The 15,513-nt window shown below is 39.5% G+C and overlaps 1 protein-coding gene across 1 annotated transcript in view; it reads right to left on the bottom strand.

Moving 5' to 3' along the window:
• Nucleotides 1-902: 902 nt before the first annotated feature.
• The window catches only part of STK39 (serine/threonine kinase 39), a 355,446-nt gene continuing 340,835 nt past the window's right edge, over nt 903-15,513 (bottom strand). Inside the window, exons 17-18 of the mRNA XM_060177764.1 lie at nt 15,101-15,165; nt 903-2,475 (exon numbers count right to left, since the gene is read on the bottom strand). Coding sequence (XP_060033747.1) covers nt 2,401-2,475; nt 15,101-15,165 — 140 coding nt within the window. The 3' untranslated portion in view covers nt 903-2,400. The remainder of the gene's footprint in view (nt 2,476-15,100; nt 15,166-15,513) is intronic.

The raw sequence follows: 15,513 nt of genomic DNA, 5'->3' as shown, positions 1-15,513 counted from the left end.
ATTTATACACCTTTCCCATATTTGGGAGCTACTCTCTCCCCTGACCCAGCTTTCTGGTCCTTTTTCCAGCCATGACATCATCTCCTCAGACAATAACTAGGATCCATGTGCATATCAGATTTCAGGTTCAGGGAAAACAACAACAACAACGAAAACTAGTATAGCCATAGGCCCTGTGGACTATAACTAAAATATGCCTACTAGCTATCTACAAAATGGAGGACCCCCCCCCCCCAAGTCTCCATCTGCACTGATCCAGTCTTTAGGTTCATGATTAGTCAACAACTTGTCTGGCTTTATATGTTAACTCTCTTTTCAGCTACCACTTTCCAGATGCTACCATGATGCCAACCAGACTTCCCTGGACAGACAACCCCACCAATGTGTCCTGGAGCCCTGCTTCCCCGGAGCCCCGCCCCAATAAGGAAAGAGACAGACAGGCTGGGAGTATGAATAGACCTGCTAATGCCCATGTTCAGTGGGGAAGCAATTACAGAAGCCAGACCTTCCACCTTCTGCACCCCATAATGACCCTGGGTCCATACTCCCAGAGGGATAAAGAATAGGAAAGCTATCAGGGGAAGGAATAGGAAACAGGGATCTGGTGGTTGGAATTGTGTGGAGTTGTACCTCTCTTATCCTATGGTTTTTGTCAGTGTTTCCTTTTAAAAATAAAAATTAAACAACAACACAACAACAACAAAACTGGGTCCTTTATGCATTGTAATGTGTTCTCAACCAACCCCACCGCCACTGACTCCTCAAATTATTTCTCAAATCTGATTCTCTGTGGTTAAATGTATTTCATATTTTCCCTGTAGGCACTTTTCATTGAGTTAGTTCATACAGGGCATTTGATGAAAATGCGATCTAAAGGAGGAAGGAAGCAAGGTGACACAATCTCTTTGTGCAATACACTTTTATTTTCCTTTTACCTTTGCAGTCATCTTTGAATAATCGTTGTGTAAACAATAGAATGGAATGAAATTACATTAAATTGTATGCAAATGGCTCTAGAACACCTTAATAATTATGACAAGGCAATTATAAATAACTTTTTTTTCCTTAGTAATATATATTTGCTTTTTTAAAGTACATTAAAGAGCTGCCATATCTAGGATTAGCTAGGAAAGAGCAAATGGTACCATCCTGGGAGTGTACCTCCCTGAAAGTTTAGACTCCAATTTGAGAATCCTAAGGTTTACTATTCCATTATATACAGTCAAGCAGAAGGTTACTTGGGTTGAAAAGTACTTATTCTCAAATTTTAACAGCGTTTTTTTTTTACCTTTTAGTCATTGCACAAAACCCTTTAAATTTTTTTTTTCACTCCATCTGGGTATTCTTCAGAATTTCAAGTAAAATTCAGATCCTAGTATTGTCAAATTTATCACTTTGGAACAAGTCTTATCACTTAAACAGAAGTCAAATCAGAGATGGGTATATAATTAGCAGTCTAATAGAATGGCAACACTTATATAGCATCTTAAATGTTCCAATTAAGCCAAACTTACTTCTATATGCCACTTTATGCAGAGGAAATTTTAGATCTGAGACTTCCAGAGTAAGGCAGCCTCAGGCACATTCTTAATATGAAAGTTAGCAAGGCACCTCCCTCTCCCAAGAGACAGATTGTGGATTTAATTTTTTTTTTTTTTAGGCAAACAAACCAAAAAAAAAAAAAAAAAATCCTAGTTCCTAATTTAGTCATCCAAAATCAGAAGTTATAAATACTCCAAAGACAGACCTGAAACTTTTTAAATAACAGGAGATTTAACTGCAAGAAGCATGTAATCAAAACCTCTTTTTTCTTATAGCTAAGGTGTGTAATGCATAAATATATGAAAAATAAAATTCACAGTCAGTTTTAAAACTAGAATTCAAGTTTGGCTAATAAATCTTAATTTTACAAGTATATTAAGTTCTAAGTAAAACACAAAAGAGGCAGTATTGTCAGATGTACAATTAAAGTATTATAACAGAAAGAACAAAGAAAGAATAGGCTTCTGATAAAGAAAAAAAAATCCTTTTGCCAATGAATAGGACCACCTGAGTGTATTTCAGATTCTTTTCACTTAAGGGATATTCGAATTGATTGCTAAGAATATTAAATAGCTTTTGGAAAAGTTAGCAACAGTCGTGCAGCTGTGGCATTTGCTTGTTCTCATACTGTGGATTGCTAGAGAATAAAGCAGAACTCGCAGTGCTGGAAGTTAAAAACAAAAAAACAAACAAACAAACACCCCCACCCCATTTTGTCAAAGCTGACCTCTTCACAATCTTCTTTCTGATTTTGCTGGGAACTGGGAGTGTGGGGGTGGGAGGAAGGTGGGGGAAGTTGACAGGAGGAGTGTTGTGAGAGGGACATGACACACCATCGTGAACTCAAAATGACATACATCAGCTGACACTCAACTGGGCAAACCCAATCAGCTTCACTTCATCAGGAATCTCTGACCCATCACAGCCAGAAGCCTGAAAAAGGAAAAAAGAAACCTTTCAGTATGGGTTTCAGCTTAATTAAACTTTTATTTTTTTAAATCTTATCAGTAAAGGTATAGTGATTTACAAAATTCTATGATAACAGTATAATTTGACACCATTCCCAACACTAGAATTTTGTATCCCCCCTCCCTCCACTGGAAGCTACAATGGTTCTCCCAAGGCAGCAGATAATGGGTTGACTATTATTTCTACAGCTGTCTGTCTTTATTTATATAGATTTGCCCCCATTTGTTTGCATGGTCCATCTTCTCTCCCTTTCCAAGTCACACCTACACCTATTACTACTTCCAAATGTCTTTCCTTTTTTCCTTTCCTCTTTCTCGGTCCTAATGGAGTTGGGAGTTCAGAGCCGTTTGGTCATTTTTCTTGCTGGGAGTATGGACCAAAAAAATTTTGGGGGTTGCATTAAGGTGGGAGTTCTGGCTTCTGGCAGGTCAATCCATACCCCCAGCCTGTTTCTGTCTTTCCCTAGTGGGCTAGGGCTCTGGATACATCACCCTTAACTTTTATTTAATGTCAGATCTAAGTAGAGATACAGGCTGTATGGGGCATTTGTCCTAAGGTCACTCTCTTGAATGACAATTGAGGGCTAAATTCTTTAGGGTTACTCCATCAAGTAGAGAAAGCCTGCGGTTGGGGTGGAGGTAGAGGGAGGTACTTCTTATTAAATAAGTCTATCACGCCTCTGATTGGCAGCTTTGGCACTGTCAGTAGACCATATGATCACCAAGAAGTTGCACAGATCCTCAACAACCAAATAAATTGATTAGAATTTTTTTTTCTATTCGAATTCCATGACAATTTCAAAAAGTGCATCACACACACACACACACACACACACACACACACACACACACACACAAACCCAGAATAAATCTAACACTCAATCTAGGTTAAATTTTTCTAAAAAATATTTTATCTATTTTTTGGATAGACAAGAGAACTTGAGAGGGGGGAGAGAGATAAAAGAAAAAGGAGAAAGAAGAGGAGGAGAGGGAGGAAGACCAGGAGGAGAGGAATTGCTCATGACATAAAACTTTTATTTAAATACCAGATAATTTTGCTATGAAAGGTATCATAGCAAAATTTTACTTTTACTCCCTCTCTCTCTCTTTCTCTCTCCATAACAAACTTCATTTCTAACAATTTAGGACTTCCTCCCCCCCACTTAAAACTGGCCCAATTATATGGCAATAAACACTTTATTATCTTTGTTTACTTCAGAAGGAACTGGATTTGTGCCACTGATTGTCAAATGGGGATATTATTATTATTATTTTCTCATCTCTTCCATCACATATGCAAGTACCATAGTGGGAAGAATGGTTGGGAATGAGAAATTAATCACCAAAGGACTCCACAACACCTTCTCTTCTTCTTTTTTAAAAATTTCTTTATTGGGGGATTAATGGTTAACAGTTGACAGTAAATTACAATAGTTTGTACATGTGTAATATTTCCCAGCTTTCCACATAACAATTAAAGCCCCACTAGGTCCTCCTCTGTTTTATTTAGTATTACTGTTTTAACCTAATTCCTTCTAAAACTATTTTTCTATATGGTAAAAAAAACAAATAAGAAAACTTTGTCCAGTCCTAACAATGAACTTGCTTAGTGCTGCTCTAAAGCAACAGTACACAAACTCAACCCTTTGTCAACGCCAACATTTGCATTTAAAATCAATATCTAATTAAAATATATGACTTGGGGGCGGGGTGGTGGCGCACCTGGTTGAGCGCATGTAGTACAGTGCGCAAGGACACAGGTTCAAGTCCCTGGTCCCTGGAGGAAAGCTTTGCAAGTGGTGAAGCAGTGCTGCAGGTGTCTCTCTGTCTCTCTCCCTCTCCATCACCCTCTTGACTTCTGGCTATCTCTATCCAATAAATAAAGATAATAAAAAAAATTTTAATATATGACTTGAACATTCTGAAGTAATTATTTTAAGGTAACATTCAAGGTAAATAGTTATGTTTATATGGGAGAATCAGTATCCCTAATTTTAAGAAACTTTACACTTTATTTTTTTAACTTTATTTGTTATTGGATAGAGACAGTGAGAAATTGAGAGAGAAGGGGGAGATAGAGAGGAAGAGAGACACCTGCAGACCTGCTTCACTGCCTGTGAAGCGACTCCTCTGCAGGTGGGGAGCCGGGGGCTCGAACCAGGATCCTTATGCTGGTCCTTGCACTTCGCACCACCTGCGCTTAACCCACTGCGCTACAGCCCGACTCCCAAAACTTTACACTTTAACAATTTATGCCAAATGGTGTGTCTTTCTTGACAGACATATTCAGTCATACAATTTGCATAGTTTACATTGCCAGAGATATTAAGAACAGTTTAAAAACTCCTTTAAAAAGTGATGTGCGGGAGTAGGGTGGTGACGCAGTAGGTTAGGCTCATGTGGCACGAAAAACAAAGATCGGGAAAAGGACCCAGGTTCGAGCCCCCAACTTCCTACCTGCAGGGGAGTCGCTTCACAGGTGGTGAAGCAGGTCTGCAAGTGTCTTTCTCTCCCCCTCTGTCTTCCACTCCTCTCTCCATTTTTCTCTGTCCTATCTAACAACGATGACATCAATAACAACAATAATAACTACAATAATAAAAAAAGGGCAACAAAAAGGGAAAATAAATAAATAATAATAAAAATTAAATACATGTGGGGGGAGTTGGGCTGTAGCTCAGTGGGTTAAGCTCAGGTGGAGCAAAGCGCAAGGACCAGCTTAAGGACCGCGGTTCGAACCCGGGCTCCCCACCTGCAGGGGAATTGTTTCACAAGTGGTGAAGCAGGTCTGCAGGTGTCTATCTTTCTCTCCCCCTCTCTGTCTTCCCTCCTCTCTCCATTTCTCCCTGTCCTATCTAACAATGACAATATCTACAACAAAAATAAAAAAAAACAAGGGCAACAAAAAGGAAATAAATAAATACATAAATAAATAGAGATGTGCTATTTATTTCATATATATATATATTTTTTTTCCTTCTTTCTTCACATGAGAGAGAAGCCAGAGCACTAGATGACACACGTGGGACTGAAGGAGTCATGTGTCTTCAGGCAGGCACTCCCTATGCTCTACCAGCTGAGACTTTTCCTTGGCCACTGAAACACACGCCTTGCTTTAGCATTTTAACATAGCATTTTTAATACACCATTTCAACACAAAGGAAAAGACAAGCAAGATCTCATTATATTGTGAAGAATTTTGACATCCAGGATTCCCTAAGTGCATTAAGGAACTTCAGAAATCCAAGACTCATGCTTTTGTATGTTGGTTTCAAAGGTAAACAAATTCATTATTGGTAATTTAGCTAGCAGTAGAACACCTGTGTGCTCTCACTCAATTGGGTAATCTGATTTTTTTTTTTTTGCCTCTAGGGTTATTGCTGGGGCTTGGTGCCTGCACCACAAATCCACTGATCCTGGAGGCCATTTTTTCCCCCTTTGTTGCCCTTGTTTTTATCATTGTTGTGGTTATTATTGTTGTTGCTATCTTTGTTGTTGCATAGGTGGGGAGCCAGGGGCTGGAACCATAATCCTTAAACCGGTCCTTGCAGCTTCACACCAGGTGCGCTTAACCCACTGCGCTACTGCAGATTCCTTGGATTTTTTTTTTTAACTCCCTGAGGGATTCCTAAGGTTCAACAGAGTTTGAAAACTGTTTTTCTGAACTAGAGCTTTTCTAAAGTATAAAACTCAAGTTTCCTTTGGTTCTCTACTTTAAGCATACATTAGAATCACCTAGACAGCTTGTTAAAAATAGATCCCTACGCCCTATCTCCTTGGATTCTGTTTCCTTAAGGCTGATATGAGGCATTGAACTTTACATATTTATCGTGTTTTCCAAGTGAAGCTGACATTTTCAGGCTGGAGGCCACACTTGGAGAAGCACTGCTTTAGAATGGAACAGAAGACACTAACCTATTACATGGACTCTCTTGAACTATGTTACCTGCAGGTAAATTCTCGCTTTTCTCCCCCTTCAGTAGGAGGAGAAAAGTGAATACCGTTTGCTAGTTTCTTTTTAAAAATTTTTTTATATTTATTTATTCGTTCCCTTTTTGTTGTCCTTGTTGTTTTGTTGTAGTTATTATTGTCGTTGTCATTGTTGGATAGGACAGAGAGAAATGGAGAGAGGAGGGGAAGACAAGAGAGGGGAAGAGAAAGATAGACACCTGTGAAGCAACTCCCCTACAGGTGGGGAGTTGGGGGCTTGAACCTGTATCCTTACTCTGGTCCTTGCGCTTTGCACCATGTGTGCTTAACCCGCTGCGCTACCGCCCAACTCCCCGTTTGCTAGTTTCTATCTTATCTCAGTCTTATCTGTTCTTTGGGAAACACTATCTTAAGCCATGCAACCTCTCTTTCTAGGCTGAAAGCCTCTAAAAATAAGACCCTTTAATCACCAATTGCTAAAAGTACTTATGAAATATTAATTTGCTATGTAGTTGATTAAACTTCAGTAGCTAAAAAGTATATACTAATGCTCATGTAAATGTGTGCTGGTTGGAGACAGATTATAAGTACTTATAATTTGGTATTTTATTTTCAAAGACAAAGTAAGCATTATTTAAATATTTACTGGGAGAGAGAAAATCCTTGACATATGCAGTGGTGGGGAGTGATTCAAGACCTTCTGCATATATGTTTGACATTCTACTGCTAAGCACCTCACTGACCACCACATTAAATATCTTATTTCATATGTTCTCATTTCATATATTCACGATGCAACTCCACCAATTCCACATTGGAAGCAACAAGATTTATGTTTACAAAACTGTCAGGAAGCAAATTTGAAAAAAAAAAAAGCTTTTAAATAAAGATGGTCTCAGAGCTTACAACAAACTGATAAATTAAAACCAAGGTATGTACATAACATTTGAGGTGCCATGTGCTCTCTATGGATGAACCACTATTGAAAGTTTTTTTGGGGAGCCGGGTGGTGGCACAGCGGGTTAAGTGCATGTGGTGCAAAGACTGGCATCAGGATTCTGGTTCAAGCCCCCAGGCTCCCCACCTGCAGGGAGTAGCTTCACAGAAGGTGAAGCAGGTCTGCAGGTGTCTTTCTCTCTTCTTCTCTGTCTTCCCCTCCTCTCTCCATTTCTCTCTGTCCTATCCAACAACAACAATGATAAACAAGAAGGGCAACAAAAAGGGAAAAAAAAAAGAAAAAGAAAGCTTTTTTTTATTTTTAAAGGATTCTGATCTTACTACCCACAGCCATGCCAACAATAGAAATCATACTTCACTTATTTTCACCTTGACTGTCAAATATAACAAAAGGATTCTGAGTAGAGAAGAAGGTAACTGCATTTCTTTTCATAATTCATATCTTTGCCTCCCACCCTACCATAGCTTCTCTTATAGAAGCACACATACTGGTACACAAGAATATACACCTTTTCAAATCTGAGCCAAATGGAGAATGAGCCACCTACATATGGAATGCTTCTCAGCTTTGAGCAAACACTAGCATCAATTAGAGGTGCTTTCAAAATTTAAAAAGTGCAGGTTGGGAGTCGGGAGGTAGCACAGCAGGTTAAGCGCAAGTGGCTCAAAGCACAAGGACCAGCATAAGGAACCTGATTGGAGCCCCGGCTCCCTACCTGCAAGGGAGTCGCTTCACAAGCGGTGAAGCAGGTCTGCAGGTGTCTATCTTTCTCTCCCCCTCTCTATCTTCCCCTCCTCTCTCCATTTCTCTCTGTCCTATCCAACAATGACGACAACAATAATAACTACAACAATAATAACTACAAGGGCAACAAAAGGGAATAAATAAATAAATTTTTTAAAAAGTGCAGGTTGCACTAGGAGCAACTAAACTGAGATATTTGGTTTAAGACTCAGTCATTAATGATGTGAACTGTCCCCATTACCTCTTAGCTAAACCACTGCACAGCTGGTGTGGGGGGCAGGCACCATGGGGCAATATAGAAAGATACTATGGCTCCTCAGACAAGTTTTGGATCCCTGTCAGTCAGTCTCCTTTAGAATACAAGGCAGTAGCAGACTGAAATGACAAACAACATTGCTTATGAGAAAAAATGCTTCTGAAATGCACTTTGATTTTTTCTTTTTTTTTTACCTTTTAATAAAGTAACCAAGCTGATGAATAAAGGCAAATGTATCTGAATCCCTGTGGTTTTTACCTAGATGTTAGTATCCCACAGAAGATTAGGTCAAGAAGCAGTCCAAATTTGTTCTGTTAATTGGATCATAAATTGGCTTGTAACTGACAACAAAGGTGTCCTCTTGGGTTTTAACTGGAATGAACAGAGCACTAAGTGATGGAAATATAAGGCCACTCCTGGGTTTGGCTTTATTTAACATCTTTAACTCTCTTTTTGGGAAAAGTCATCAGTCTCCATCTCTGGGAATACTACGTTACTATTCTCAAGTTATGATGAGGAAGGGAAAATGTGATTCTCTTGTGCCAGACAGGCCAAGACTCAAGCTGGACCTCAAGGTACAAAAGAGATTGGATCTCAAACAATGTGAATGCACTCAGCCACTGAAAATGGTGAGCCCACAAAGAAACAAAAAACTGTAATATCTTAATGTTGCAAGAACCTGCCTCTAGGAATGAATGTACGGTTGGGAAGAATATAAGCTGAACTGTTAGGCCAGACCTAAATTTGCATATTCTGCACTGTATGATCCTAAGGGTAGGTTTCAGAGGCCTAAGTTATAGAAGAAGATACTAGAGAGCATTCTGGAATTAAAGAATTAGACCTGTTATAGTGTCAGTGTGGAAAACAGAGCTGGAATATGGCTGACTGTAGGCAGGAAAATGAGTTTTAGAAGATTAGTAGTAGATCGAGAAAAAGGGATGAAGCAGAGGATAGCATGAAGTGAGAAAATCCAGGGGACTGATAAACTGATTAGAATAGGAGAGTGAGAAAATCCAGGGGACTGATAAACTGATTAGAATAGGAGAGTCCCACATTATTCTTGCTGTTTCTCTAAGGTCACAAATTACATGTTTTTACAAATCCTTCAGTATAAAGAAAGGGCTATGACTGCTATGCTTGCTTTATAAATAAACAAATTTAAAGAGAATGGGAATAAGCCAGAATGAAAGCTTTAATTTGGGAGTTGGGCAGTGCTGCAGCGGGTTAAGTGCACGTGGCGTGAAGCGCAAGGACCTGCATAAGGATCTTGGTTCGAGCCCCTGGGTCCCCACCTGCAGGGGCATTGCTTCACAGGCGGTGAAGCAAGTCTGCAGGTGTCTATCTTTCTCTCCCCCTCTGTCTTCCCCTCCTTTCTCCTTTTCTCTCTGTTCTCTCCAACAATGATGACACCAATAACAACAACATTAATAAAACAAGGGCAACAAAAGGGAATAAATAAATATTTAAAAGAAAAAAAGGAAAGCTTTAATTTCTCATCGTTCAGTTTACATATCCAAAGCTAGGAAAATAGTCTGGGGGCCCTCAACTTGGATCAACAATGGCAGAAAATGTTCCATCCTCCAAAGGGAGGATGGACAATGCTATACCTGAGGAAGATGGGTCGATACTGGGGTGCTGGAATGTTCCTACTCATGACCACAGAATGTGAGCTCAGATCTGCAGGGATGCAGAGGTCACACGTCTCTTAAGCTAATTATGGGCCCTAGATCACTTCAAATCGATGAGATTTACAGTCAACAATATTTATACCCCTTTCCCATACTAGGGAACTACTCTCGTCCCTGATCCAGCTTTCTGGTCCTTTTTCCAGCCATGACATCATCTCCCCAGACAATAATTAGGATCTACCTGCATATCAGATTTCAGGCTCAGGCAAAAAAACAAGCAAGCAAACAAACAAAAGGCCCACTAGTATAGCTACAGGCCCTTTGAAATATAACTAAAATATGCCTACTAGCTGTCTACAAAATGGAGGACCCCCAAACACTTCATCTTCACTATTCTAGCCTTTAGGTCCATGATTGTTCAACAATTTGTTTGGCTTTGTATGTTAACTCTCTTTTCAGCCACCAGGTTCCAGATGCTAGCATGATACTGACCAGACTTCCCTGGACAGACAACCCCACTAATGTGTCCTGGAGCTCCATTTCCCCAGAGCCCTTCCCCACTAGGGAAAGAGAGAGACAGGCTAGGTGTATGTCAATGCCCATGTTCAGCGGGGAAGCAATTACAGAAGCCAGACCTTCTACCTTCTGCATCCCATAATGACCCTGGGTCCATACTCCCAGAGGGATAAAGAATAGAAAAGCTATCAGGGGAGGGAAGGGGATACGGAGGTCTGGTGGTGGGAATTGTGTGAAGTTGTACACCTCTTTTCCTATGGTTTTGTCAATGTTTCCTTTTTGTAGTAAAAAAAAAAAAAAAAAAAGTCTGGGGGTAGTATATCTTCTTTCTCACAGTTTTAAAAAAACTGCACTGGGAGTCGGGCTGTAGTACAGCGGGGTAAGCGCAGGTGGCGCAAAGCACAAAGACCGGCATAAGGATCCCAGTTCAAACCCCGGCTCCCCACCTGCAGGGGAGTCGCTTCACAGGTGGTGAAGCAGGTCTGCAGGTGTGTCTATCTTTCTTTCCTCCTCTCTGTCTTCCCCTCCCTCTCTCCATTTCTCTCTGTCCTATCCAACAACAACGACAACAATAATAACTACAACAATTAAAAACAACAAGGGCAACAAAAGGGAGAAAATAAATAAAATAAAAATATAAAAAAAATTAAAAACAAAACAAAAAACAAACAAACAAAAAAAACTGCACCAAGGTTCATATTGACTTGAAATGTTAGTCCAGGGTACCATTTTCACATCTGTCTGTTCTCACATAAATGGAACAATGATGTAGGTGAATTAGAAAACAGTAGCAGTGAGAGAGGAGGAATTTTTCAGTTTCTTAATTTAGCCATCTGTGTCTGAGTAAAACTTTTATTGTCACAACAAAACAAATTTATTCAGAAAATTCTTCCTGTGAAAATTTGTTGTCTTTTTTTTTTTCCTAATCACACAGCCTATCCATTTTGAAATTATATGAGAAGCAGGACCCAGAAAGTTAATTATCATCAGGCTAAAGTGTAACTAATCAGTTAATATGTTTGGCTGCACACATTTTCCATTACTTTTTTTTTATGAAAAAAGAAAAATTATCAGTAGACATTGTGCAAGGCGAAGTGTGGATCATCAAGATCTTAAGTTGTGGGGGCCAGGTGGTAGTGCACTGGGTTAAGCACACATAGTACAAAGCATAAGATCCTGTGCAAGGATCCTGGTTCAAACTCCTGCTCCCCACCTCTAGGGGGGCTGCATCATGAGTGGTGAAGCAGGTCTGCTGGAGTCTATCTTTCTCTCCCCCTCTGTATCTCCCCCCCTTTTTATTTCTCTCTGTCCTATCCAATACAAAATTAAAAAAAAAAAAAAGTAAAACATGGCCTCCAGGAGAAGTGGATTCCTAGTGGTGGCACTGAACTCCAGTGATAACCCTGGAGGCAAAAAAAGAAAAAAGAAGAAAAAAAAATCTTAAGTTGTTTATGGCATTCTTCCTTGCCTTACCTTTATAAGATTGATACTTTTAAAAATGAGTCATTTAATAGATTGGTTACTAAAACTTTCAGGAAGAATCACTTTGGGCCTAGACGATGACTCAGTGGGTAAAGCAAAGACCTTACTGTGTGTGAAGCTCTGAGTTTCATTCCTGGCATCATATGGGAGCACCATGGGACAGACAACATATGGGAATGGGGCAGAGGGAGAAGTTTACATGGAGGTAAAGTGGTACTTTAGTGTTTACTACTAGGAATGTCTAACCCCTCCACCCAAAAAGTACAGAATAAAAAAATAGGCTAGGAGAAACTCAGAGGTATCACCTATGAAAGAAGCATTTGGTTCATTCTCATCACCACACATACAAATAAAATAAACACACACACACACATACACACACACACACACACACACACACAAATAAATGTCTCTTTTGACTGTTTGGACTTCATTCTGATCATCTGGGGCTCTAGTAAGGGAATTCCTGAATTCACACAAAGATATGATGGGCATAGACCTTTAATAGATTCCTCTCTCCAGCATCACTGGTCATCTCCATCAGGAACATCATCATAAACCCTGTTGTGGGTGTCTACAGGACCTTGCCATCAATGCAGAGCAGCAATGGTAGAAACTGCCTCACTCTCTGAAGGGAGGCTAGGTCAACCTACTCTGCCACTCAAGGTCCTGAAATGAGTGCAGCCTAATATGTTCCAAGCTGTGACCATGGACTGTGAACTTAGGTTGACAGGCACTCAAGAGGCTACATAGGCTCCTTTGCCAAATAAGAATAGACATGGGCCCTAGGTCAGATCAATGGGGTTAAGAGTTCATGGTATTTATATACTTTACTCATGTTTGGGAGTTACTCTCTGCCCTATAATCCAGCTTCCTAGTTCTATTCTCAACTCTGACACCATCTTCCTAGACAATACTTTTAGTCCACCTGCATGTTAGCTATCAGGCTCAGGCAAAAATTACTAAAGTCAGAGGCCCCTTAGAATATGTCTAAAATGAACTTCCTAGCTTCTTCTAACACAAAGGCCCTTAGTTTGATCTGCTCTATTCTTACCTTTAGGTTTCTAATTATTTTTTTTAAAAAAATGCTCACTTTATATCTTGCAGCTTTTTTTCTGGTGGTGGGAACTATGTGGAATTGTACCCTTGTTATCTTATAATCCTGTTAGTAATTATTAAATCACTAATAATAAAATAAAACAATAAATAAAAAATAAATACATAGATGTCACTTCTGACTGGACTTCATTCCATTTCCAGCCAAAACCACCATCCTTGGTTTCATAGTGATTCCTGAAAGCTCAGTATTCTATACTTCACTGTTCTTACATTTTTTTTTAACTTTATTTTACTTATTCATTTTTTTCTTTTTTTTTTTGGATATAGACAGAGAGAAATTGAAATGAAAGTGGAAGATATAGAAAGAGGGGGAAGAGAGAGACACCTGTAGCACTGCTGCATCAATTATGAAGCTTCCCTCATGCAAGTGGGGGCCAGGGACTTGAACCCAGCTCCTTAGGCACTGTGACATTAACTGTACCCTTAACTGAGTGTGCCGCCCCCTGGTACTTAAATTTAACCTCTCCTAGTGCAGAATGACTAACAGAATGTATATGGTCAAGGTGCCATGTACATTGGAAGCAAAATGGCTTAAAGATTTCTCAAATGACTGCTCTTAGGTAAAGATGTGATGACTGGGGGAGGGGGGGTTGACAAGTGGAGGCACACTGGGTTAAGCACACATAGTATGAAGCACAAGGACCTCAGCAAGGGTCCCAGTTTGAGGCCCCAGATCTCACCTATAGGGGAATTGCTTCACAAGTGACGAAGCAGGTCTGCAGGTATCCAACTTTCTCTCCCCCTCTCTTCTCAATTTCTCTCTGTCCTAGCCAATAAAATAGAAAAAAAGAAATGGCCCCAATAACCTTGGAAGCAAAAAAAAAAAAAAAAAAGAAAAGAAAGAGAAAGCAAGAAAAAGAAAGGGAAAGATGTGTGTGGTCTGGGAGGTGGCACAGTGGATAAAGCACTGGACTCTCATGCATGAGGTCCCAAGTTCAATCCCCTGCAGCAGAAATACCAGAATATGTCTGGTTCTTTCTCTCTCTGCTCCTACCTTTCTCATTAATAAATAAAATCTTAAAAAAAAATTAAAAAGTAGGAGTTGGGCGGTAGCGCAGCGGGTTAAGTGCAGGTGGCGCAAAGTGCAACGGCTGGTGTAAGGATTCCAGTTCAAGCCCTGGGCTCCCCACCCGCAGGGGAGTTGCTTCAGGTGTCTGTCAGGTCTGCAGGTGTCTGTCTTTCCTCCTCTCTGTCTTCCCCTTCTCTCTCCATTTCTTTCTGTTCTATCCAACAACAACAACATCAATAACAACAATAATAAATACAACAATAAAACAACAAGGGCAACAAAAGGGAATAAATAAATAAATATAAAAATACTAAAAGAAATTAAAAAGTAAAGATGTGATGGTAAAAGTAAAGCTATACTCATAGAAGAGGAAACTTCTTGTCATGATTCTATAATGTTTCCATCTCAGTGCTAGAGCACAGGATTTGTATGTCTGACATACTGCCATATGCCAGAATTTAGTGCTCTGGTCTTTCTCTTATGGTCTAGCTCTCAGAAAATAAAACAAAATATATGCTTTTTTCCAAATTTTGACAATGGAAATGATGCATGCATGCAAAAAAAAAAAAAAAAAAAAAAGGATCCCAAAGAATGCAGTCACTGGCATACAGAATCTAAGAAACAAAGCAAAGAGCAGTGCAGGGTGAATCCTCAACGAACTCTAATCTATTGCAGCAGATTTGAGGACTTATATGGGGGAAGGGAGAAACATTAGTAGGAGGTTGGGGGCATAATTCTTTGTGATAGAACAAGATGAGGGTCTGATGGAGGGGGAATGTACCTCTGTGACAACAGTAATCCTGTAAATCAACATTTCTTAACAAAGTGATATTTAATTTTAAAAAAAAGTAACCAACACAAAAGCAGAGGAAGTTTCTATGATACTGTGTTTCCTTGCTGGCACAGTATGGCAAAATATTTACCTTCTTTTCATAATGTTCTACTTACCAACTTAAATGTCAGTGTTTTTAAAGCTTTGGGATCATCTACAATCTTCTGTAGATTAGCAGCCACTGAAAAATACAAAAAAAAAAGTGTCCAGATTATTTCAAATAACTGTTTCTGATATCAGTGATTCAGGAAATTTGACTGATGTAACAGACTACAAAATAACTTCTTCTACAGACACTGAAATACATATTAAATATTAGAACTCTTTAGGATTTGAACTACGTGCTACTCTAGAGCACATGCTGCTGTCACTGTAATCTACTATTCATTGAAGACCAACATCTTCAATAGGAGAAGAAACGATATAAAATAGGCCCTTTGGCATATAACTAAAATATGCCTTCTAGCTATTTACAAAATGGAAATCCCCCCAACTCTTCACCTGCACTACTCCAGCCTTTAGGTTTATG

The sequence above is a fragment of the Erinaceus europaeus genome, chromosome 18 (genome assembly GCF_950295315.1).
Source record: "Erinaceus europaeus chromosome 18, mEriEur2.1, whole genome shotgun sequence".
Lineage (NCBI taxonomy): Eukaryota > Metazoa > Chordata > Mammalia > Eulipotyphla > Erinaceidae > Erinaceus > Erinaceus europaeus.
The sequence above is the reverse complement of the archived record's forward strand: the minus strand, read 5'-3'. Positions and strand labels throughout refer to the sequence as shown.